Source organism: Schistocerca americana, chromosome 11, assembly GCF_021461395.2.
Source record: "Schistocerca americana isolate TAMUIC-IGC-003095 chromosome 11, iqSchAmer2.1, whole genome shotgun sequence".
In the NCBI taxonomy this organism is placed as follows: Eukaryota; Metazoa; Arthropoda; class Insecta; order Orthoptera; family Acrididae; genus Schistocerca; species Schistocerca americana.
Genome location: NC_060129.1, coordinates 100,284,392 through 100,308,919, shown reverse-complemented (window position 1 = coordinate 100,308,919; position 24,528 = coordinate 100,284,392). Strand labels below are relative to the sequence as shown.

The window sequence follows — 24,528 nt, the reverse complement described above, 5'->3', positions numbered from 1 at the left end:
AAACAAATAGTCCTACATTGTAACTAACAATATTATGAAAAGTATAGATGCTACTCACCATATTGCAGAGATGCTGAGTCAAAGATATCTTTCAGTTAACAAGGCCTTTGTCGAAAATAGACAAAACATACACACACACACACACACACACACACACACACACACACGCGCGCGCGCGCGCGCCCACACACACACACACACACACACACAGGGAGAGAGAGAGAGAGAGAGAGAAATGGAACTTATACACACATGACCACTGTCTTCGGCAGTTGAAGCCAGACTGTACTGTGAACAAATACATACCAGTATCGTATAGTTGACCTGTGTCTGATATAGAGGTTTTGTAATAATTTTGTCCTATTATTATCAATTAACGTTCTTATTTAGAAATTATATTGATTCTACATGGATGATGAAGTAAGATGTTGATACTGAAGGACATACATGATCAGGGTATACATGTTCCATTCAATAAGTAGAAAATTCAGAGACTAAAGAGGGGTCTGACAAGGAGCTTACGTATCATAAAAGTTATTTACAGCACTTTAAGAGAAAGCTATCTATCTCAGCATTGGGAAATTCAGGAAGAAATTGCATTACTGGAACGTAACTCAACCAACTTCACTTCGTCTTTATTGTAGACAAACTTCAGCAACAAATTAAAAAAACTTTGAAAGAACACCTTCATACTAGTTACAACCAGATCAAAATAATATGCGATCAATACAACCAGAAGAAAATCATACAAACTTGCGATAAAGTCATAGAACAAGTTTATCAACTTTTGTACTTTGAGGAATGACATGATGCACAGAAAAAGAAATAAATGGTGGGAGTTAATCGACTGGGAATGCTTTTAATAAATGAAACAAAATCGAAAACTAACCAAATAATGTGTCTGAAAAAGTAAGGCTACACTCTGAGCTGCCATTCCTGACTTACAGTAATGTGACACGGACTTTTCATCTCAAAACTGTTCATGAACTGAGGGAAGTTTAAGAAACAGTGTGGAGAAGCCTCTCAAATATTTGCAGCAAGGAGAGACAGGAAAACAAACATATAGGTCTGGGAAAAACAGAGTTCTGATTAAGTAATTATAATGACAGTGAAAATGAAACAGTGATGGAGAAGACATGCCATAAAATGAGATGAACAGAAACAATTTGATGAAGAGAAACGAAACTTCCAAAAGAGTTCTATGCTATAGTGACAGAAGACAAATGGGAATATCATTGAATGTTTTGTGTGTTTACGTTGGTAATGTAGTAATATAATACGAAAATGGATTTCAAAGTTAGCAACACTGACAGTAAATGTTTTGTTCACTCTATGACAAACAACGGACGTGGTGTGAAATTTGGTTACTTGTAGCTTTAATTATAATTGCCAATAAAATTGTGTTTTTAGCTAAACTACATGATAAGCAAGTTTGCTACCCCATGTCACTAACTAAAAGTTTACTATTAATGTATAAGTTAACGTAAGTTGCATTTTTGGTAATTTGAAATGGAGTGTAATGCTTCGGAATTTAGGTGACGGGGGGGAGGTGCAGGTGAATAGAAACAGTAATCGTCAGCCTTTCTCCTTTCTTCATAACAAGACCAAGAATTGGGTGGAAACGAAAAACCACATGCCACTGTCTGCAGCCCAAGAGATTATGCTGTGATTGAAGGATGTGGAAGTAAAATCGTTATTTACAGGCCACAGGTTACGTTTCTGTTCCTTTCTGAAAACACAAGGCTGATTAAACATGTTTATTTCAAGAGCAAATGAGTCACTTTTTAGTCATGGAGGTATTGTTTGAAAGCTGCTTGTTACTTCTTATAATACAACTTGTAGCTTCAAAGACATCGTTCTTAAATGCCAGTGGCTTAGTGTATTAACAAACAAACCAAGTTTGTTGTTGTTGTGGTCTTCAGTCCTGAGACTGGTCTGATGCAGCTCTCCATGCTACACTATCCTGTGCAAACTTCTTCATCTCCCAGTACCTACTGCAGCCCACATCCTTTTGAATTTGCATTGTGTATTCATCTCTTGGTCTCCCTCTACGATTTTTACCCTCCACGCTGCCCTCCAGTACTAAATTGGTGATCCCTTCATGCCTCAGAACATGTCCTACCAACTGATCCCCTTTCTAATCAAGTTGTGCCACAAACTCCTCTTCTCCCCAATACTATTCAATACCTCCTCATTAGTTATGTGATCTACCCATCTAATCTTCAGCATTCTTCTGTAGCACCTCATTTCGAAAGCTTCTATTCTCTTTTTGTCAAAACTATTTATCGTCCATATATCACTTCCATACATGGCTACACTCCATACAAATACTTTCATGAACGGCTTCATGACACTTAAATCTATACTCGATGTTAACAAATTTCTCTTCTTCAGAAACGCTTACCTCGCCATTGCCAGTCCACATTTTATATCCTCACTACTTCGACCATCATCAGTTATTTTTCTCCCCAAATAGCAAAACTCCTTTAATACTTTAAGTGTCTCATTTGCTAATCTAATTCCCTCAGCATCACCCGACTTAATTCGACTACATTCCACTACCTTCGCTTTGCTTTTGTTGATGTTCATATTATACCCTACTTTCTAGACACTGTCCAGTCCGTTCAACTGTTCTTCCAAGTCCTTTTCTGTCTCTGACAGAATTACAATGTCATCGGAGAACCTCAAAGTTTTTATTTCTTCTCCATGGATTTTAATACCTAATCCGAACTTTTCTTTTGTTTCCTTTACTGCTTGCTCAATATACAGATTGAATAGCATCAGGGAGAGGTTAGAACCCTGTCTCGCTGCTTTCCCAACCACTGCTTCCCTTTCATGCCCCTCGACTCTTATAACTGCCATCTGATTTCTGTACAAATTGTAAATAGCCTTTCGCTCCCCGTATTTTACCGCTGCCACCTTCAGAATTTGAAAGAGAGTATTCCAGTCAACATTGGCAAAAGGTTTCTCTAAGTCTACAAATGCTAGAAACGTAGGTTTGCCTTTCCTTAATCTTTCTTCTAAAATAAGTCGTAGGGTCAGTATTGCGTCACGTGTTCCAACATTTCTACTGAATCCAAATTGATCTTTTTCCATTCGTCTGTAAAGAATTCACGTTAGTATTTTGCAGCTGTGACTTATTAAACTGATAGTTCGGTAATTTTCACATCTGTCAACACCTGCTTTCTTTGGGATTGGAATTAGTGTATTCTTCTTGAAGTCTGAGGGTATTTCGCCTGTCTCATACATTTTGCTCACCAGATGGTAGAGTTTTGTCAGGACTGGCTCTCCCAAGCCCGTCAGTAGTTATAATGGAATCTTGTCTGCTCCCAGGGCCTTGTTTCGACTTAGGTCTTTCAGTGCTCTGTCAAACTCTTCACGCATTTCATCTTCATCTACCTCCTCTTCCATTTCCATAACATTGTCCTCAAGAACATCGCCCCTATATAGACCGTCTATATACTCCTTCCACCTTTCTGCTTTCCCTTCTTTGCTTAGAACTGGGTTTTCATCTGAGCTCTTGATATTCATGCAAATGGTTCTCTTTTCTCCAAAGGTCTCTCTAATTTTCCTGTAGGCAGTATCTATATTACCCCTAGTGAGATAAGCCTCTACATCCTTACATTTGTCCTCTAGCCATCCTTGCATAGCCATTTTGCACTTCCTGTCGACCGCATTTTTGAGACGTTTGCATTCCTCTTTGCCTGCTTCACTTACTGCATTTTTGTATTTTCTTCTTTCATCAATTAAATTCAGTATCTCTTTTGTTACCCAAGGATTTCTACTAGCCCTCGTCTTTTTACCTACTTGATCCTCTGTTGCCTTCACTATTTCATTCCTCAAAGCTACCCATTCTTCTTTTACTGTATATCTTTCCCCCATTCCTGTCAACTACACCCTTATGCTCTCCCTGAAACTGTGTACAACCACTGGTTCTTTCAGTCTATCCAGGTCCCATCTCCTTAAATTCCCACCTTTTTGCAGTTTCTTCAGTTTTAATCTACAGTTCATAACCAATAGATTGTGGACAGAGTCCACAGCTGCCCCTAGAAATGTCTTACAATTTGAAATCTGGTTCCTAAATCTCTGTCTTGCCATTATATAATCTATCTGAAACCTTTTAGTATCTCCAGGGTTCTTCCATGTATACAACCTTCTTTCATGACTCTTGAACCAAGTGTTAACCATGGTTAAGGTAACACATAGTTCTTAAACATGATGTCAGCGACTTCGTGTATTAATAAACAAATCACTGTTATAAATTTAATATCACAGTAAAGTAAGCCATGCGGGATTAGCCGAGCGGTCTCAGGCGCTGCAGTCATGGACTGTGCGGCTGGTCTCGGCGGAGGTTCGAGTCCTCCCTCGGACATGGGTCTGTGTGTTTGCCCTTAGGATGATTTAGGTTAAGTAGTGTGTAAGCTTAGAGACTAGTGACCTTAGCAGTTTAGTCCCATATGATTTCACACACATATGAACATTTGAACAGTATATTAATCAGAGATATTACAATTTTTCTTTGGAAAATATAATTCATTGGATATTTTTATTTCTTGGATTAACTGAGGCTTTTCTGAACCAGATAAGTTTTGATCCTTGTTGTTCGAGATCTAAAACAGATTTTGTCATGACCTGTTCACACAAAAAATGAAATAAGTTGTTTCTACCTACCCCTCTCTGTTGTGTGAACAGCAAGTTTTTCATTTTTTAATGTTATGAAAGCATGAGCTAGGTCTCAAGTCTAATAATATGTTTAATGTGAGGCACGAGACCTATAATTCCATATAATTTTGATTTTCGTATTTATTTTAGAAATTATCATTTTTTTAAGTTGAAAATTGCTTCTATCCTCCCTATTTTGCTGTACAGATGGGAGTTGCAGCAAGTTTTTCCTGTGTACGAAGCTGTACAAAAAGAAGGAAATGGTGTCCAGATGGAAGGTGGTCTGACAACTACAGGAAACACATAGGGTCAATGTTGATGTGAGTAGCTGATGACTGTAACTAACAGAAAATCATATAGGCAGCTTATATCCAGCCATGGACGTCAAATTGCTGCTGTTGGTGATAATGATTTTGATGCAGTTTAAGATTTTCATATGCCTGTTCATCAATATAAACTAAATCAAGCATCATCAAGTCTTCAAATAATTTGATTCTATAAATACACAACTTTTTATGTCAAAAAATTCATTTTCAGGCTCACCTTGTATTGCACCTGATATAAGATGGGCTCCCCTTCTCCTTGTACGTCTCTCAATGGTATTCTTATCTTCAATGAATTGTAAGTCACTTCCACAATATGTGGCACATACTTTAATACTTTGTAGGCTGGAAACAGAAAACACAATAACAAATTAATCAGAGGCTTCGAATTGGTTTATAAGTGAATGACTACTTTTAATCCAAGTGAAGTAGGGCACTGACTCTTACAGGCCAGTTTATGACTCATTAGAAATATCATTCTGGGTGATTTTAGACAAGAGACTTATTTTGAAATATCAGATATTCTCAGTTTCAAATACCTTTTACGAACTTACGATCTTTAAAAGGATCACCAATATCTGAACGTGTGCCTTCATTTTCGTTTTTGTTAATTATTTACTACAAAGGGTATTTGGTGATAATAGAGGAATAGAAAGTTACATAATGGCTAAAATAGTAACAGGGGTGTGAGAGATGCCAGTGACATACTATTGTCCTGTACACGTTTCTGAACATAATGATATGTAGTGAGGGGAATCATAAATTGGCGCAGAAGAGCTTGTAAAATAAACAGCTGGAATATTGCAGTTCATTGATGCGAAACACATCTAAATCCAAATTTAGATTCGGCTGCGTTATTTGATTTTAATCGAGAAGAGCATCAGAATTCAAGGACAGAAGCATCAGCAGTGTTCGACTCATGCCGTACAAGGTGGCGATGCTTGGCTGAGGCAGATGCAAGCCTAAGAAATCGGCAGAAGTTAGGTCACAGAGAGGGGCGAAAGAAAGGCGTCTCCAATGTTCTGGAAGCTGGGTCTGGGAATACTTCTGTCGAAACTAAAAATTAAGATGTAGTTTGGAGGGAAGACAGCCCTAGGCAGCAGCAGGTCCCTGTACTGTGGGATGGGGAAAAGATATCGTCCTTCCACAAAAAAAAAAAATTAAAATAAAATACAACAAGATGTGTGACACATATTGAAACATACTGACACATATTGATTCTGAAATTATCATAAGAAGGGCTCCGAGTGAATATAAGTGCTTGTTGCTGTTATGACTCATACAAGGAGTTTTATTATAAATACTAGGAAAGGTGCTGTATCTTACGTCACACTTTAAAAAAAAGTTACAAAATGGAGTATTGTCTGCTCGTTGGAAAGAGAATGTAATGGGTGTTGGCTGAGGTCAGGCATGTACCTGATGGCAACTGAACTTCAGTGGTACACTAAGCTTATGATGCAAAGTATAACCATGCACAGTCGTGTGGAAAGTGACTGATTCATGCTCAAAAGTTATATTATTAACTGTGAGAGTAACTACAGATATTGACGTATTTAGATCGTATCACCAACGCTTATGTCGTGTTACTACATCATGTATCACATCGTTACTCGTAAGTAGGGCTACACACATTAGGTTACTGTGTGTGTACTTAGTTTTGTGGTAGATAGTCACTCATGACTTTCTGTGAGGCGTGGTTCTAAGTGCTATCAGCGTTACAACACTATAGGGTGGGGCAAACAAAAGTGACCCGTACAAGTTGGAAGTGAATGTACGCATATAACAACACCATGTGAGGTGCACACCATGTCTACACCTGCCACGTGATCGACACCAGTTCAGAGCATAGTGTGGGCTATGTCAGTGTGAGTGGAGTAGTGCAAAGGGGATGATGGTACTCACAGTGGAGCAGTTGGTGTTCATTGTGAAAAGTTATGTGACAGCAAAGTCGTGGAAAAGGTGTGGTCAGTTGTTCGTTGACAAATTTAATGGTGTCAAAGAGCCTGCAATGAGTGTCATGCAACGCTTATTCCGAAAACGGCGTCAGAAATGGTTCCGAAAAAAAAATCAAAATACATTCTGAAACGTGTCACACACCATAAAATGTGGCTGTGGTCCTCCAGAAAATGTTTTAGAATCCTACCAAATCAGCGCAACACCTGTCGCAGGAGACCCACACATCAAATTGATCATGTGGTCAGATAACCCACCGGTACGTCCTCCACATGTATCCCTAGCAAGTGTGTGTTGTTCATGCATTAAAACCGGCAGATGCTCCACAGCGCCTCCAGTTTTGCGATTGATTTTACTGTGATAACAGGGAGTGACTTGACATGGATCTGTTATTTATGTCTGATGAAGCCTGGTGTCACCTGAGTGGTTATGTCAGCTGACACAATCATTGGTTCTCGGCAGCTGAGAAACTGCATGATGTCCACAAAACACCATTGCATGATCAGAAATATGGGGTTTAGTGTGCAGTGTCTGCACACCGCTTTATTGGACCCATCTTGTCTCATCAACATTTTGAAACCATTTGTGGCAGCGTTAAGGGAGGAGGAAAAGACCTACAGCTACTTCCGACCGGATCAAGCAACTCCCCATACATCTGGCCGAACCTTTGAGCACGTTGAAACTATGTCTTCACGCCTGACATAACTGTTAGCAGAGTTCAGTTGGGCCGCTGTTGTAGTTGGTCACCTGATCAGCCAGTATTCGATTACTTAGTGTGGGAAAGCCACAGGCCTAAGATGTATCACAAATACCCTCATGGTTTTCAAGAACTGTAGCACAATGTTTCTGATGAGACTGCAGCATTTCCAGCAGTCCAAGTTCCGCCTTCAGCAAATTGGCGATCAGCGCCAAAAAGTGCCAAGAGAAGATTGGTGGTCACTTTCAATATCTGCCATAGTCAGGTCAGTTCTGCATTTCCTTTGCTGTGTTTCTCTGTACCCTGAAATATTGTTCTCCAGTACACTTGTATTTATCCCACTCCGTATAAACTCCCATGTATCAGCATTACTTTTTGTTTGACATCCTATGGCGGTTGCTCGTTCGTCAAAAAATTCGGAAAAAATTACTTTCTGTTGATGGCTTCCGTGAAGACTCCAAGAATTCTAGTGCGCTCTACTTGCAGCTTTCATTTGAAACTGAAGTTGATAGAAGCCAATTTCGTTAGAAGATATGGAGCTTCAACAGTACAGAGTAGGTGGGGAGAAATGTACGGACTGTCAAATCTCGGTTACCAACGTCTAGGTTGCAGCATTACTAGTTCCGCAGTGCTGTAAGGCGAAGAAGCTCAATGTCTGAGCGAGAATCAACAAATGCTTGTCGTAAGGTAAGATATGCTCTGTGTTTCACATTGTCACTGTAATTTTTACACAACTTTGTGATTTTTGCATGCTGATTGAATTTATTTCACCTTGTTAATTTAGTACTAAGACCTTATGAAGTTACTATTCACTAAATCATAAAAAATTAATTGTTGGTAAGGCGGGTACCAGGTTGAGATTCATTGGGAGAGTCCTTAGAAAATGTAGTCCATCAACAATGGAGGTGGCTTACAAAACACTCGTTCGACCTATACTTAAGTATTGCTCATCAGTGTGGGATCCGTACCAGATCGGGTTGACGGAGGAGATAGAGAAGATCCAAAGAATAGCGGCGCGTTTCGTCGCAGGGTTATTTGGTAAGAGTGATAGCGTTACGGAGATGTTTAGCAAACTCGAGTGGCAGACTCTGCAAGAGAGGCGCTCTGCATCGCGGTGTAGCTTGCTCGCCAGGTTTCGAGAGGGTGCGTTTCTGGATGAGGTATCTAATATATTGCTTCCCCCTACTTATACCTCCCGAGGAGATCACGAATGTAAAATTAGAGAGATTCGAACGCGCACGGAGGCTTTCAGACAGTCGCTCTTCCCGCGAACCATGCGCGACTGGAACAGGAAAGGGAGGTAATGACAGTGGCACGTAAAGTGCCCTCCGCCACACACCGTTGGGTGGCTTGCGGAGTATAAATGTAGATGTAGATGTAGAAATACGGGGGGACGGGGGGGAGGGGATTAGCTCAGGTTGAATATTTACAAGTTTTCAGAAATTAAACATATGGTAAATCAAAGTCTAGGGCAAGTGTACATGGCCCTCAAGCACCTACTGTCCTCACCACACGCCTCTACTTCATAGACTCCTTCATATCTACCAGTGAGTCCTCAATTTAGAACATCATCTTCTTCAAGTAGTCACACAAAACCGTCAGATATCATACCTATTACTCAGATCGAAAAAGCAAGGAACCGATCTGGGAATGGTTTGAAATCAACTCTACTAGCATTTTTCGACAGAACCTGAAATAGATGATAGTGGCACGTCCACAGTGAATACGCATATACAAAAAGGTGATTTTCTTGTTTCCAAAGTGTTTGGGAAAGACTCCTTCATACAGACTTTATGTGACCAAAATCACAGAGGTCAATAATCAAGCGCAATGTGAAGTTTCTTCCTTTTTGTTAAGGATCCCTATAACATTTCATTTAATCGAGAGACCGGAAGAAGTCTTTTCTCATAAGCATGACATCATGCAGAAACTTTCGCAAGTACCGCAGTCTAGCTCAAGTAGATTCAGACATGCAGTTGGATGTCAAGAGGATCTGAGTAGCTATAGTGCATTATTATACTGTTGATATTGCTCAACGATGTCTACCATTTATTCACGTTTTTCTACTAGATATTTCTATCTGAGCTCATGTATTACTCCATATTTACACGTATATGTTGATTTTTGAATGTCTATTATGTAATAAAACGTCGTGTCTTTCGAAACGATGTTCTAACGTCAATTCTCGCAAATTAAACGTTATTTCAGAACTTTTTTCCCTCAAGGTGTCAAGAGTATTCACACACGTACACTTACGTCTCTCGATGGGGCAAGTATATGCGTTGGTATACCCTTGGAAACTTCCGATTTATGGATAAAGCAAGAAATATAAAATTTAGAAGACCAATACATGCTTTGAGTATAACAAAATTTAGTGTCTTTGGCTTACTTCAGGCACATCCCGCAAAATGTGCCTACACTTACCGCCACCTAATCTTGCCTGTTTTTATCAGACTCGTTTGTTACTTATTTTATGGATTTGTGAGTGTGTCTGCATGAATTCCTAGGGGACCAAACTGCAGAGGTCAATGGTCGCTAGACTTACACGGTGCTGAAACTATCTTACACTAACTCATGGCGACGCAAGATTGCCGTGCGGTTTTAGGTACCTTGTTACGGTTCGCCCGGCTTCCCCCATCGGAGGTTCGAGTCCTCCCTCGGTCGTGGGTGTGTGTGTTGTTCTTAGCGTAAGTTGGTTTAAGTTAGGTTAAGTAATGCGTAAGCCTAGGGACCGGTGATCTCAGCAACTTGTTCCCATAGAGGTCACAACAAATTTGCAATTTCCTAACTTATGCAAAGAACAACACACACATCCATGCCTAAGGGAGGACTCGAACCTCGTACCTCCGGTGGGAGGGTTCTCGCAATCCGTGACACGGTGTCTCTAACCGCGAGGCCACTTCGCGCGTATTATTTTATGGACAACGAGCGTCTTCCCAGGCTAGTGACGGAATTCAAAGGTTGTGCGTGTGCTAACACTTTGGTACAGAGTCAGAACCTGTTGCATGACAGATGCGCAAACTGAGTTTGGGCACGCTACATCGTTGCTGATGTGAGTCGAATAACATTAATCAACAGGTGTGCCCACTATTGCGCCTGACGATGTGTGCCAGTAACACCACCATACCGCTCACACAGCTGGACACAGTTCTTTTCCACAAGCACGCTGCTTGTTTTCTCCTTTACACGTGTCTCGCTGAAATAGATGCGCAAATATTCACTGAAGATGAAAAAGGTTAGAAATACACCTGAAATGAGTGCTGAAAATACAAGCCACGACCGTGACTTGATCCTCACCTACCAACTTTTTGCGAATTATCTCCTTACAAACAGACTACCCGCACATTCGACATAGAGTGGGCCATATTCGTAGACACACTCAATACTCCGATTTAAGCGCACTACCGTACCTAGTAAGTTGTAGAATAACCGTTGTCATTCAAAACAGCTTCCAGGCGTCATGGAATGGGTAAGTAAATGTCCCGGCCGGTATTCGAGAGGATCTTACACCATTCTCCGTGCAAAATAATGGCAAGTTCTGGTATATTGCGTGTCTATGGAATATCGCCCCATTTATGAGATTGGATTCGTGATTTACTGTCAACAGAGTCACAGTTCACAGTAACAGACTGAAAGTCATCGAGTAAAACAGAAGTAACATTTGGTATTCCCCAAGCAATAGGCCCTGTGTTGTTCCTGATCTATATGAACAGTATAGGAGACAATCTGAGCAGCCCTCTTAGATTGATAGCAAATGACGCTGTCATTTACCGTCTTGTAAAGTCATCAGATCATCAAAATGAATTGGAAAATTATTTAGATATGATACAGAAAAATGCTGAAGATTAGATGGGTAGATCACATAACTAATGAGGAGGTACTGAATAGAATTGGGGAGAAGAGGAATTTGTGGCACAACTTGACAAAAATAAGGGACCGGTTGGTAGGACATGTTCTGTGGCATCAAGGGATCACAAATTTAGTATTGGAGGGCGGCGTGGAGGGTAAAAATCGTAGAGGGAGACCAAGAGATGTATACGCTAAGCAGATTCAGAAAGATGTAGGTTGCAGTAAGTACTTGGAGATGAAGAGTCGCGCACAGGATAGAGTAACAAGGAGAGCTGCATCAAACCAGTCTCAGGACTGAAGACCACAACAACAACAACATCTGAATTGTGCGGAAAGTGGCAATTGATCCTGAATAAAGAAACGTGTGACGGTATTCACATGAGTACTAAAAGAAATTCGCTAAATTTTGATTACGCGATAACACACACAAATCTGAAGGGTGTAAACTGAACTAAATACTTAGGGATTACAATTTCAAATAACCCAAATTTGAACGATCACATACACTACTGCTCATTAAAATTGCTACAACACGAAGATGATGGGCTACAGATGCGAAATTTAACCGACTGGAAGAAGATGCTGAGATATGCAAATGAATAGCTTTTCAGAGTATTCACACAAGATTGGCGCCGGTGGCGACATCTACAACGTGCTGACATGAGGAAAGTTTCCAACCGATTTCTCATACACAAACAACAGTTGACCGGCGTTGCCTGGTGAAACGTTGTTGTGATGCCTCTTGTAAGGAGGCGAAATGCGTACCATCACGTTTCCAACTTTGATAAAGGTCGGATTGCAGCCTTTCGCGATGGCGGTTTATCGTATAGCGACATTGCTGCTCGCTTTCGTCGAGATCCAATGACTGTTAGCAGAATATGGAATCGGTGGGTTCAGGAGGGTAATACGGAACGCCGTGCTGAATCCCAACGACCTCGTATCACTAGCAGTCGAGATGACAGGCAACTTATCCGCATGGCTGTAACGGATTGTGCAGCCACGTCTCGATCCATGAGTCAACAGATGGGGACGTTTGCAAGACAACGGTCATCTGCACGAACAGTTCGACGATGTTTGCAGCAGCATGGACTATCAGCTAGGAGACCGTGGCTGCGGTTACCGTTGACGCTGCGTCACAGACAGGAGCGCCTGCGATGGTGTACTCAACGACGAACCTAGGTGCACGAATGGCAAAACGTCATTTTTTCGGACGAACCCAGGTTCAGTTTACAGCATCATGATGGTCGCATCCGTATTTGGCGACATCGCAGTGAACGCACATTGGTAGCGTGTATTCGTCATCCGGCGAGATGGTATGGGGTGCCATTGGTTAGACGTCTCTGCCACTATTTGTTCGCATTGAGGGCACTTTGAACAGTGGACGTTACATTTCAGATGTGTTACGACCCATGGCTCTACCCTTCATTCGATCCCTGCGAAACCCTATATTTCAGCAGGATAATGCTTGTTGTACATGCCTTTCTGGATACAGAAAGCACATTCTCCAGATCTCTCATCAACTAAAAACGTCTGGTCAATGGTGGCCGAGCAACTGGCTTCTCACAATACGCCAGACACTATTCTTGATGAACTGTGGTAGCGTGTCGGAGCTGCATGGGCAGCTGTACCTGTACACGCCATCCAACCTCTGTTTGACTCAATGCTGAGGCGTATGAAGGCCGTTATTAAGGCCAGAGGTGGTTGTTCTGGGTGCTGATTTCTCAGGATCTATGCACCCAAATTGCATGGAAATGTAATCACATGTCAGTTATAGTATAATATATTTATCCAATGGATACCTTTTTATCATCTGCATTTCTTCTTGATGTAGCAGTTTTAATGGCCAATAGTGTAGATAACGTTGTGGGTAGTGCAAACTAAACACTGAAATTCACTGGTAGAACACTTAAAAGGTGCCACAGGTCAACTAAAGAGACTGCTTACACCACGCTTGTCCACCCTATCCTGCAGTATCACTGTGTGGTGTGAGATGCGCATTGGGTGGCACTGACGGATGCCATCGTAAAAGTTCAAAAAAGCCAGCTCGTTTTCTATTGTCGCCAAATAGGAGAGTGAATTGGAGAGGCGATCAGTGAAACAATTTCAATCACCAGTTTTCTCTTCTGATTGCGTAAATATTCTGTTGGCGCGCACCTACATAGGGAGAAATGATCACCACGAGAAAATAAGAGAAATCAGGGCTCGCACAGAAAAATTAAAGAGCTCGTTTTCCACGCGCACCGCTCTAGAGTGGAACATTATCAAATAATGTAGTTCATGATATAAGTTCGTGGCTTGTGGAAAATAATTTGATGCTAAATCACAATAAGACTCAGTTTTTGCAGTTTCTAACCCACAATTCAACAAGAACTGACATTTTAATCAGACAGAATGGGCATGTTATAAGCGAGACGGAACAGTTCAAGTTCCTAGGCGTATGGATAGATAGTAAGCTGTTGTGGAAAGCCCATGTTCAGGATCTTGCTCAGAAACTAAATGCCGCTTTATTTACCATTAGAACAGTATCTGAAATAAGTGACATTTCAACACGAAAAGTAGTATACTTCGCATATTTTCATACACTTATGTCATATGGTATTATTTTCTGGGGTAATTCTTCTGATTCAAAAAGGGTATTTTTGGCTCAAAAACGGGCTGTTCGAGCTATGTATGGTGTAAGTTCGAAAACCTCTTGTCGACCCCTATTCAATAGTCTGGGAATTTTGACATTGCCCTCACAGTATGTATTTTCTTTAATGTCGTTTGTTGTTAGCAATATTAGTTTATTCCCAAGAGTTAGCAGCTTTCACTCAGTTAATACTAGGCAGAAATCAAATCTGCATGTGGAATGCACTTCCTTGACTCTTGTGCAGAAAGGAGTGCAGTATTCTGCTGCATCCATTTTCAATAAGCTACCACAAGAACTCAAAAATCTTAGCAGTAGCCCAAACACTTTTAAGTCTAACCTGAAGAGTTTCCTCATGGCTCACTCCTTCTATTCTGTCGGGGAGCTCCTGGAAGAGCTAAAAAATTAAGCAAATTCCAGTGTTACATTCTTGATTTTCTTTATTTAAACTAACGACTTGTCGCCTGAATTTGTTTCTTATATTTATTTTTATCTGTTTCTACAATCGTGTTATAATTTCATGTATTGACTCGTTCCATGACCATGGAGACTTCTCCTAAATGTGGTCCCACGGAACAATAAATAAATAAATAAATAAATAAACAGTAGAGAGGCAGCTAGAAGGTAGTTCATTGAACCCTCTTCCAGGCACTTTTTTGTGAACAGCAGAGTAATCACGTAGATGTAGATGTAACAGTGACTGAGGTGGATAGTAATCACGTTCCTTCTTCCCAAAGCACACCACAGAGGCTCAGTACTATTACGACCTCGTGACTGTGGCGAGGTGACCAGAGGAGACGCGATATTTTATGCTCGGGCTCACAAAACCAGTCCTGGAGGATGCGACCTGTGTGGACAGAGGCCCACTGGGGACCTAATATTGTACCGAGGGGCGGATCTGATCAAGCGAAATGGTCATATGACCCTTGGCACCCGGTAGTCACGGGGCACACGGAATACCACGATACGGCTGCCCAAATCGTCGGCGACCCGCCGCCATTTGTCATTCTCGGCAGTCTGCGTTGTATCCTTGAGATGGCGGACGAAATCCAGTCAGAAGTTAGAAATGCTTAAAGCCTTAATCTCAAAATTTCCCCTTAAGCGAAAACATTGCTTCCTTCTGCCTTGAAAGGTTATGGTGATATATTTAAAAATTTTGACATTTAATTGTGGTCTTCAGCCATTTGTATTGCACTTTGTATTTGTTTGTCGTATATACATTTGCCTTGAGGCTGTCCGAGTAGCTGTGATATATATTTTATTTGCAATTTTAACTGCATGTCTTCAGTTAATTTAAATTTATCTTGTTGCTTTCTAAGATTTCTTGCTGGAGACCTTCAGGCATGAAAGAATTGGATTTTGAAATGTGTAGTTGTAAACGATTGACTATGTGCCATTTTATTTGAAAGGTGTTATTAAATTACAATTTTGATGTGAAACTGACCGACACCTTATTTGGCCCTTTGCACAATTCTAATCACCTGCTCGGCCCATCAGGTGTAGCGCGCGTTTCACTATCGTCCACGTTGTGACTTGGCGGATGACTCAGTTGCTCTTTCTCTGTATGCCGTATACACGTTCGATAGGTGTCTCTTCAAACACGTTGCACTTCGGCTACCTCACTTATGCAAACACCCACCACACGAGCACAAACAGTTTGCCCACTTCTGAATTCACTTACCTCCGATATAGTGCACTCAGTATGCAGTATCCGGACCAGAGCGCGACTGACATTTGTGGTGAACTGAGGACAATGCGCAGCAGGCTCAGGTAGCATCGGCATTAATTTTCAAGCCTACATTTCTCGCGCTGATGCCATACTTTTGTATGACTCCTGTATAATGGAACAAGTATCCCAGCAACCACGGTCAGGGACAGCAAGCGACTGCAGATAGGAGGTCTTTCCTAATGCACTTCACTTGGTGACATGTATACACTGAAGAGCCAGACGAATTGCTACATCTGCCCAATATTTTTCAGGGCCTCTGTGAGCATGAAGAAGTGCCCAACACGACGTAGCAACAACTCGACATATGTCTGGAATAGTGCTGGAGGAAAGTGACACCGAGAATTCTGCAGGGATGTCCACAAATCTGTAGGACTACAAAGGGGTGGAGATCACTTTTGAATAGCACGTTGCAAGGCATCCCAGATGCGCTTAATAATGTTAATGCCTAGGGCGTTTGGTGACCAGCGGAAGTGTTTAAACTCAGAAGAGTGCTCCTGTAGCCACTCTGTAGCAATGTTCGACGTGTAGGGTGTCGCATTGTCCTGCTGGACTTGCCCAAGGCAGTCGAAGAGCACAACGGACATGATCGGACGCAGCTGATCAGACAGGATGCGTACGCACGTGTCACTTGTCAGAGTCGTATCTAGACGTATCAGGGTTCCCGTATGATTCCAACTGCAAAATCTCCAAGCATTACAGTGGCTCCACCACCCTGAGCAGTCCCCTGCTGACTTGCACTGTCCATGGATTCATGAGGTTGTCTCCATACCTGTACGCGTCCATCCACTCGATACAATTTTAAACGCGATTCGTCCGACCATGCAACATGTTTCCAGTCATCAACTGTCCAATGTCGGTATTGACGGCCCCAGACGAGGCGTAAAGCTCTGTGTCTTGCAGCCATCGAGGGTACACGAGTGGGCCTTCTGATCCGAAAGCCCGTATTGGTGATGTTTCGTTGAATGGTTCGCACACTGACACTTGCTGATGGTCCATCATTGAAATCTGCAGCAATTTGCGAACGGGTTGCACTTGAGCGAATCACTTCAGTCGTAGTTGGTTCTGATCTTGTAGGATCATTTTCCAGCTGCAGCGATATCAGAGATTTGATGTTTTACCGTATTCCTGAGATTCACGGTACACTCGTGAAATGGTCGTACGGAAAAGCCCCATTTCGTTCCTACCTCGGAGATATTGTGTTCCATCGCTCGTGTGCCGTGTATAACACCACGTTCAAACCCTCTAAAATCCTTATAAGCTGCCATTGTAGAAGCCGAGTCAGACATCAGGAACCCGGTTTTTAACTGTAAGACATTTCCAGGGGCAGATGTGGACTCTGAGCATAATCTATTGGTTACGAACTGTAGATAAAAACTGAAGAAATTGCAAAAAAGGTGGGAATTTGAGGAGATGGAACCTGGATAATGAACCAGAGGTTGTAGAGAGCTTCAGATAGAGTATTAGGGAAAGATTGACAAGAATAATGGAAAGAAATACAGTAGAAAAAGAATGGGTAGTTTTTAGAGACGAAATTGTGAAGGTAACAAAGGATAAAGTAGGTAAAAAGACGAGGGCTAATAGAAATCCTTGGCTGACAGAAGAGTTATTGAATTTAATTGAGGAAAGGAGAAAATATAAAAATGCAGGAAATGTTGTTGTTGTTGTGGTCTTCAGTCCTGAGACTGGTTTGATGCAGCTCTCCATGCTACTCTATCCTGTGCAAGCTTCTTCTTCTCCCAGTACCTACTGCAACCTACATCCTTCTGAATCTGCTTAGTGTATTCATCTCTTGGTCTCCCCCTACGATTTTTACCCTCCACGCTGCCCTCCAACACTAAATTGGTGATCCCTTGATGCCTCAGAACATGTCCTACCAACCGATCCCTTCTTCTGGTTAAGTTGTGCCACAAACTCCTCTTCTCCCCAATCCTATTCAATACCTCCTCATTAGTTATGTGATCTACCCATCTAATCTTCAGCATTCTTCTGCAGCACCACATTTCGAAAGCTTCTATTCTCTTCTTGTCCAAACTATTTACCGTCCATGTTTCACTTCCATACATGGCTACACTCCATACAAATACTTTCAGAAATGACTTCCTGACACTGAAATCTATACTCGATGTCAACTAATTTCTCTTCTTCAGAAACGCTTTCCGTGCCATTGCCAGTCTACATTTTATATCCTCTCTACTTCGACCATCATCAGTTATTTTGCTCCCCAAATAGCAAAACACCTTTACTACTTTAAGTGTCTCATTTCCTAATCTAATTCCCTCAGCATCACCCGATTTAATTTGACTACATTCCATTATCCTCATTTTGCTTTTGTTGATGTTCATCTTATATCCTCCCTTCAAGACACCATCCATTCCGTTCAACTGCTCTTCCAAGTCCTTTGCTGTCTCTGACAGGATTACAATGTCATCGGCGAACCTCAAAGTTTTATTTCATCTCCATGGATTTTAATACCTACTCCGAATTTTTCTTTTGTTTCGTTTACTGCTTGCTCAATATACAGATTGAATAACATCGGGGAGAGGCTACAACCCTGTCTTACTCCCTTCCCAACCACTGCTTCCCTTTCATGTCCCTCGACTCTTATAACTGCCATCTGGTTTCTGTACAAATTGTAAATAACCTTTCGCTCCCTGTACTTTACCCCTGCCACCTTCAGAATTTGAAAGAGAGTATTCCAGTCAACATTGTCAAAAGCTTTCTGTAAGTCTACAAATGCTAGAAACATAGGTTTGCCTTTCCTTAATCTTTCTTCTAAGATAAGTCGTAAGGTCAGTATTGCCTCACGTGTTCCGGCATTTCTACGGAATCCAAACTGATCTTCCCCGAGGTCGGCTTCTACTAGTTTTTCCATTCCTCTGTAAAGAATTCGTGTTAGTATTTTGCAGCTGTGACTTATTAAACTGATTGTTCTGTAATTCTCACATCTGTCAACACCTGGTTTCTTATGGATTGGAATTATTATATTCTTCTTGAAGTCTGAGAGTATTTCGCCTGTTTCATTCGTCTGTAAAGAATTCGTGTTAGTATTTTGCAGCTGTGACTTATTAAACTGATTGTTCTGTAATTCTCACATCTGTCAACACCTGCTTTCTTATGGATTGGAATTATTATATTCTTCTTGAAGTCTGAGAGTATTTCGCCTGTTTCATACATCTTGCTCACCTGATGGTAGAGTTTTGTCAAGACTGGCTCTCCCAAGGCCGTCAGTAGTTCAAATGGAATGTTGTCTACTCCGGGGGACTTGTTTCGACTCAGGTCTTTCAGTGCCCTGTCAAACTCTTCACGCAGTATCGTATCTCCCATTTCATCTTCATCTACATCGTCTTCCATTTCCATAATATTGTCCTCAAGTACATCGCCGTTGTATAAACCCTCTATATACTCCTTCCACCTTTCTGCTTACCCTTCTTTGCTTAGAACTGGGTTTCCATCTGAGCTCTTGATGTTCATACAAGTGGTTCTCTTATCTCCAAAAGTCTCTTTAAGTTTTCTGTAGGCAGTATCTATCTTACCCCTAGTGAGATAAGCCTCTACATCCTTACATTGAGTAGTCCCCGCCCGGAGATCCGAATGGGAAGAGTAAAAAACTTTATTGCAGAATTGTGCACAGCTTTTTGTGCTAAAGACAATCTTAATGTGGAATAATGAACGTCTTTTTTCCATCTCGGAATTGTAATTAAGCACCTTTTTGTCCTTTTTGAACAATAGTGATTTATTTGCAACAAACATCACGAGGGAATAAATATAATGTCAAGCAGTAGTCAGAATGCCCAACGTTTTAAACAGATATCTACAAGATGATTGTAGGTGAGCACCACATATTATTCTTACAACACGTTTTTGTGCAATGTTGACTTACTTCCTCAAATATGACTTATCCCAGAACATCATTTCACGTGACATTGAATGAAAATATGCAAAATATTTCTACATACTGATTTGTGTCTCCCCAAGATTTCCACTGAACTAAGCGCAAATGTCGCTGAACTAAGTTGTTTAACCAGTTCCGAAATATGTTTGTTTCAATTTAAGTTCTCATCATCTGTTACACTCATCATTGTTGCAGTACCTCTAGATGTGCATAACTGAATGTGTTGTGTCTTTTTAAAACTGAGGGTGAGACCATTTGCAAAAAACTAGTTAAGAACGCCGTTTACCATTTCTCCTGTTTCTGCGTGTAAGCTCAGAGTGATTACAATACTAGTGACATTTGCCAAAAGAACTTATTCTGCGTGTTCTGCATTAGACGGAAGAGCGTTTTAATGTATGAGGAACAGTGCTGAACGTAAGATTGAACCTTGGGGTACCCCATACTGGATTTCTCTCCAATTGGAATGATTCCTGGGACTATATTGTTTGAATTACTACACACAACTTATTGCATTACTTTGGTTAGATATGACATTAGCCGTTGGTTGGATTCATCATCAGCCCCATAAAATATCATCTCATCTCGGAGAATACCACGATCCACTTCTTACAGAGGTTGCAGAAAATACCCGCTGGCGCTATTTTATTATTTAATGCTTGTAAACACGTGATATATGTATATGTAATAAACTGTTAAGATAGCCTTCAACGAGTCTGAGGCTGGCACTAAGGAAGCAAAAATTAAATGTAGAACTGATATGAGTGAATTTTACCTGAGTGAAGCTTTTGATATGTTATACAAATTACTGGTACACAGAGCATCATGCGTATATCAGTTGTCTTACTGGGCGCATACAGTCACTCAATATGTATAAAAATAACTTGCATATTTGACTATTTGCATATTCTGAACCGTTTTGAGCACTCCATCAACAGCTGGAGGAAGTTGCCCCCAACACTATGTAAGAGATGCACTTCTTTTTGCTGTACACTGCATTTGTCTACAAGAGAAATTTTTAAAAAAGTTCTAGGCAAAGGTAAATATTAAGAACAATAAACAACAGAACAGAAAGTCTTCATGCACTTTAACGAGAAAATAACTGATAGGAGTGCATGAAAAGGCACAGTTATAGGTAAAAAGGGCAGGGAATTAATAACAAGCTACTTCTTATATGAAATTCACCATCAATTACAGAGACCACTCGTCCTGAATTTTGCGGGACAGTTCCACATTTTGATATATTGCCCCGAGCAGGCATGGGCCGGGGTATGTCCGCAAAATGTATTGTAGACTTTTTTTTTCATTCTTTTCACTTATGTATCCAGATTGCAGATAATTAGTCGTCTTATGTTAGTCATCTCAGCTTTTCGATTGTTCATTCAGTTATTGTACTTCTAGTCTATGCCACACACATTAATTTAATACTCGTATGTTATAATCTTTGATTAACAATGAAAATGGAAATTTCAGAAAGATAATACGGTTCACAAGGAGACAGTGGCAAAAAGGAGGGGAAAATCGGGAAGTTTGATGACGACGAAGGGCTCAAAGATGCGGTCACAGGCTGGCTCCAGGCACAAGCGGATGATTTTTATGCAGAAGGAATTTCAAAGCTTCTGAAGAGATACGATAAGTGCCTCAATCGCTATGGAGACTATGTAGAAACATTGTGCAAAGATGTAGTTGTAAGATGTATGTATTAAAATATTTTTATTTAACTTGGTGTATTTTTTTAAATCAACCGGAGGTTACTTTCTGAACGGCCCTCGTATGTTATAATCTTTGATTGTCAATGAAAATGGAAATTTCAGAAAGATAATACGGTTCACAAGGAGACAGTGGCAAAAAGGAGGGGAAAATCGGGAAGTACTTGTAGAACTAAAAGGCATTTATGTGTATACAATTTCAAGTGGGAAATGAATGCACCATTCTTGCCATCATGTCCAAGAACTGATTCAAAGCAATGTGTAAAATGTGCACTAACACATTTAGTGTTGGTCATGCAGCCTTTAATGACATAAGTAAACATGCAAATGGTCAAGAACACGAAGAGACTGTGAGCATCTCAATCAAGAACAAGAGAATAACTTCTTTTTTTGAGTCTAATTCTGAAAACAGAATGCATTAGGATAAAGTTACAGCTTCTGAATTGACCAACGTGTATCACAATTTCTACACAATGTGCCTTCCGTTACTACGTTCGTAGCTCAAGATTGGTCCCTACGATATTTCCAGATGTAGAACTGTCTAGGAACATTTCTTTGGAAAGAGGAAAAGCTACAACAGTAGTTACCAATTCCCTTGCAACCTTCTCAGTAACTCAATATATTAAGGACAGAAATATGTTTTACACAACAGCAAGCGAGGCCCCTAATCATGGACACACTAAAATGTTCCCAGTTATTATTAGGTATTCCTGTTCCAGTAAAGGTGTACATGTGCTGGTCGACTACCATAGTGACAATCCTGTCTCTGCAAATGCTATTTTCGATCAAACTGAAGGCAGATTAACAATGCAAAATTGAAGCCTCAACAACATTCCTTCATATTATGTTGATGGCACACGTATCAATTTTGTGAATAAGCATTCAGCATTTACTCTCTCAAAAAACGAACATAATATTTTAATCCCAGCAAGTTTCTCAACTAATAAAATTCCTAATGCATCTATGTTTACATTTGATAAAGTTCAGCTTTTTGATTTACAAGGTTTTGTTACTAAAATTTATAATTATTTCTCCCATAAAAAGGAGTAAAGGGTTTGAAGGAGTCTTTTTTTTATTTTGTGATACTCAATACATTGAACTGTCAGCTACTACAATACTTTGCCATCTGTGTATTTCTACGAAATTAATCAGGTCAAATATGTTCGTAATTAATAATCCTACAAAAAAAAATGGACCCGCAAGTCGCTGAAGTATTTTCAGTACTGGTTTTTGCGTTAGGCATCATTAAAATTTTTTTTGTGGGAAACGTTATTCTACGAATATGAGAAGGAAGAGAACATAACTACGAATTTCATTTCACGCCGTACTGTGTCCGTCAAAATTCTGAAATATAATTTTTTTGTACACCTGCAGAGGAGGTAATCCTACCATCCATGCTCAGTTACGACTTTATGTAGAAGTTGCCCACTTTTGTCCCACATTCTACGGTATTGTAGTGAGGAACTGTATGAACACAGACTGAAAGTAGGAATAAAACTGAACAACACTGGCCTACAGGCAGGAAACCTAATGGAAATTTGCTGTCATAATCAATATATGCCCACAGATATTCATATACAAGAGGGCAGTACTAAAACCTGGAGTGTACAGCACTTCCTGTCGTGTTCAATCTAGACGTGGTCACTCAAAATTGAATACTCAATGCAATATTTTCAGATATGATAGCCCATCTGTAGTAGGGTTGTGTTATGTAGTCTCTAGACACAAACTAAATGTTTCTGAGCATTAACATGTAGAAGTTCTCATGCATATTTTCAAAGCAGTTATGAAATATGTACGAGTATCACCCATGAAATTTTCCGTTGTCGCCGTTGTGAAACTGACAAAATTGCTAAGGGCCATTTGTGAAACTTTGCAACCGTTTAACAGTAATCAAGGTTAGCTCAAGGCTTTGTGGCCGCAATGAATCTTACATAATGCCAAAAAAGTACAGCCAGGATGAGGGAGTAATAACACAAAGACTAAGAGGCAGGAGCACAAAGTGTAATGACGTCATGGACATACAGAAAAATCCTGTAATGCTTATTCATTTATGATGCAAGATCTAACTTATACTGACAACTGCATCGCACATTTAGTGGCAGTTTTAACAGGAAACAACCTAAGGAAAATGTAGTGAGGACGATAACTAATTATTCCGTCATTAGTAAATACAATCTCTTTTCGTGTTAAATACATTAGCTTTTTACTAATTTCTAGAACTACTATCATGGTGAAAGGAAACCATTAGCTAGACTGAAGTGTGAAACATCACAATAAAAAGTCATAGTTATGCCGTACGGAACGGTCCATTCGACAGGTGCAGAAACCGGTGTTTTGACATTTATACTTACTCTGTTTACAATACGGTGGATAGAATCCAGCGGAGCATCCAGAGCGACACATTCCAGTGTACCGATCACAGGTTTCACCATATTTGCATTTCCCACACTTCTGCCGGCAAGATGCTCCATACATCCCCAAATCACATGCTAGAACACATATATAATTTTAAAAACAGTTATTGTTTGGATTGACGTCTGTAGGCCAGAAAACAGTTCTTCACCAAATATCAAAAACAGAAAAAAATGCGGTCATATTTTACGGCACTATAGATTAATAGCATGATATTTGTTTATGGTCAGCCAGTTCCAGCAATAGTTTCACAGTAGTTGTGAAACTATTGCCTGTATGACAGAAGGCACATCGTATGACATCAGATTGCATCTAGATTAGCACATAGTTTAAGGATGAGGGGATTCATGTGGTTTATTGCCACAGTTTGACATATTTAATTCACTCCTGAAGAAGTAACTTGCAGTGGAAAGGTAGGATTATGTGTTAAATGTGCCAGGTGAGTGAGGGAATAAGGGTCCTAGAGGGGCAAATAATTTTTGCAATTTGTTTTCAAAAATTTTGTAGAAGGTGAATTTATGAGGTACCACAGAGCTTCACAAAGCCAGCGACTGAATACCTGCGTGGACTGATCGGTTGGTTGGTGAACATCAGAAAACAATCAGCAGGTCTGGAGAGACGTCACAAGTGCAGGTGTCGTGCCAGAACAACAGGCCAGTCGCCCTTCTATGGTCCA

The 24,528-nt window shown here is 40.5% G+C and overlaps 1 protein-coding gene across 3 annotated transcripts in view; it reads right to left on the bottom strand.

Moving 5' to 3' along the window:
• The window catches only part of LOC124553634, a 518,253-nt gene that overhangs the window by 180,962 nt on the left and 312,763 nt on the right, over window positions 1-24,528 (bottom strand). For all 3 annotated transcript variants that reach the window (XM_047127501.1, XM_047127504.1, XM_047127503.1), the window contains 2 exons: window positions 23,792-23,929; window positions 5,206-5,330 (listed from right to left, as the gene is read on the bottom strand). In XM_047127501.1, coding sequence (XP_046983457.1) covers window positions 5,206-5,330; window positions 23,792-23,929 — 263 coding nt within the window. The remainder of the gene's footprint in view (window positions 1-5,205; window positions 5,331-23,791; window positions 23,930-24,528) is intronic.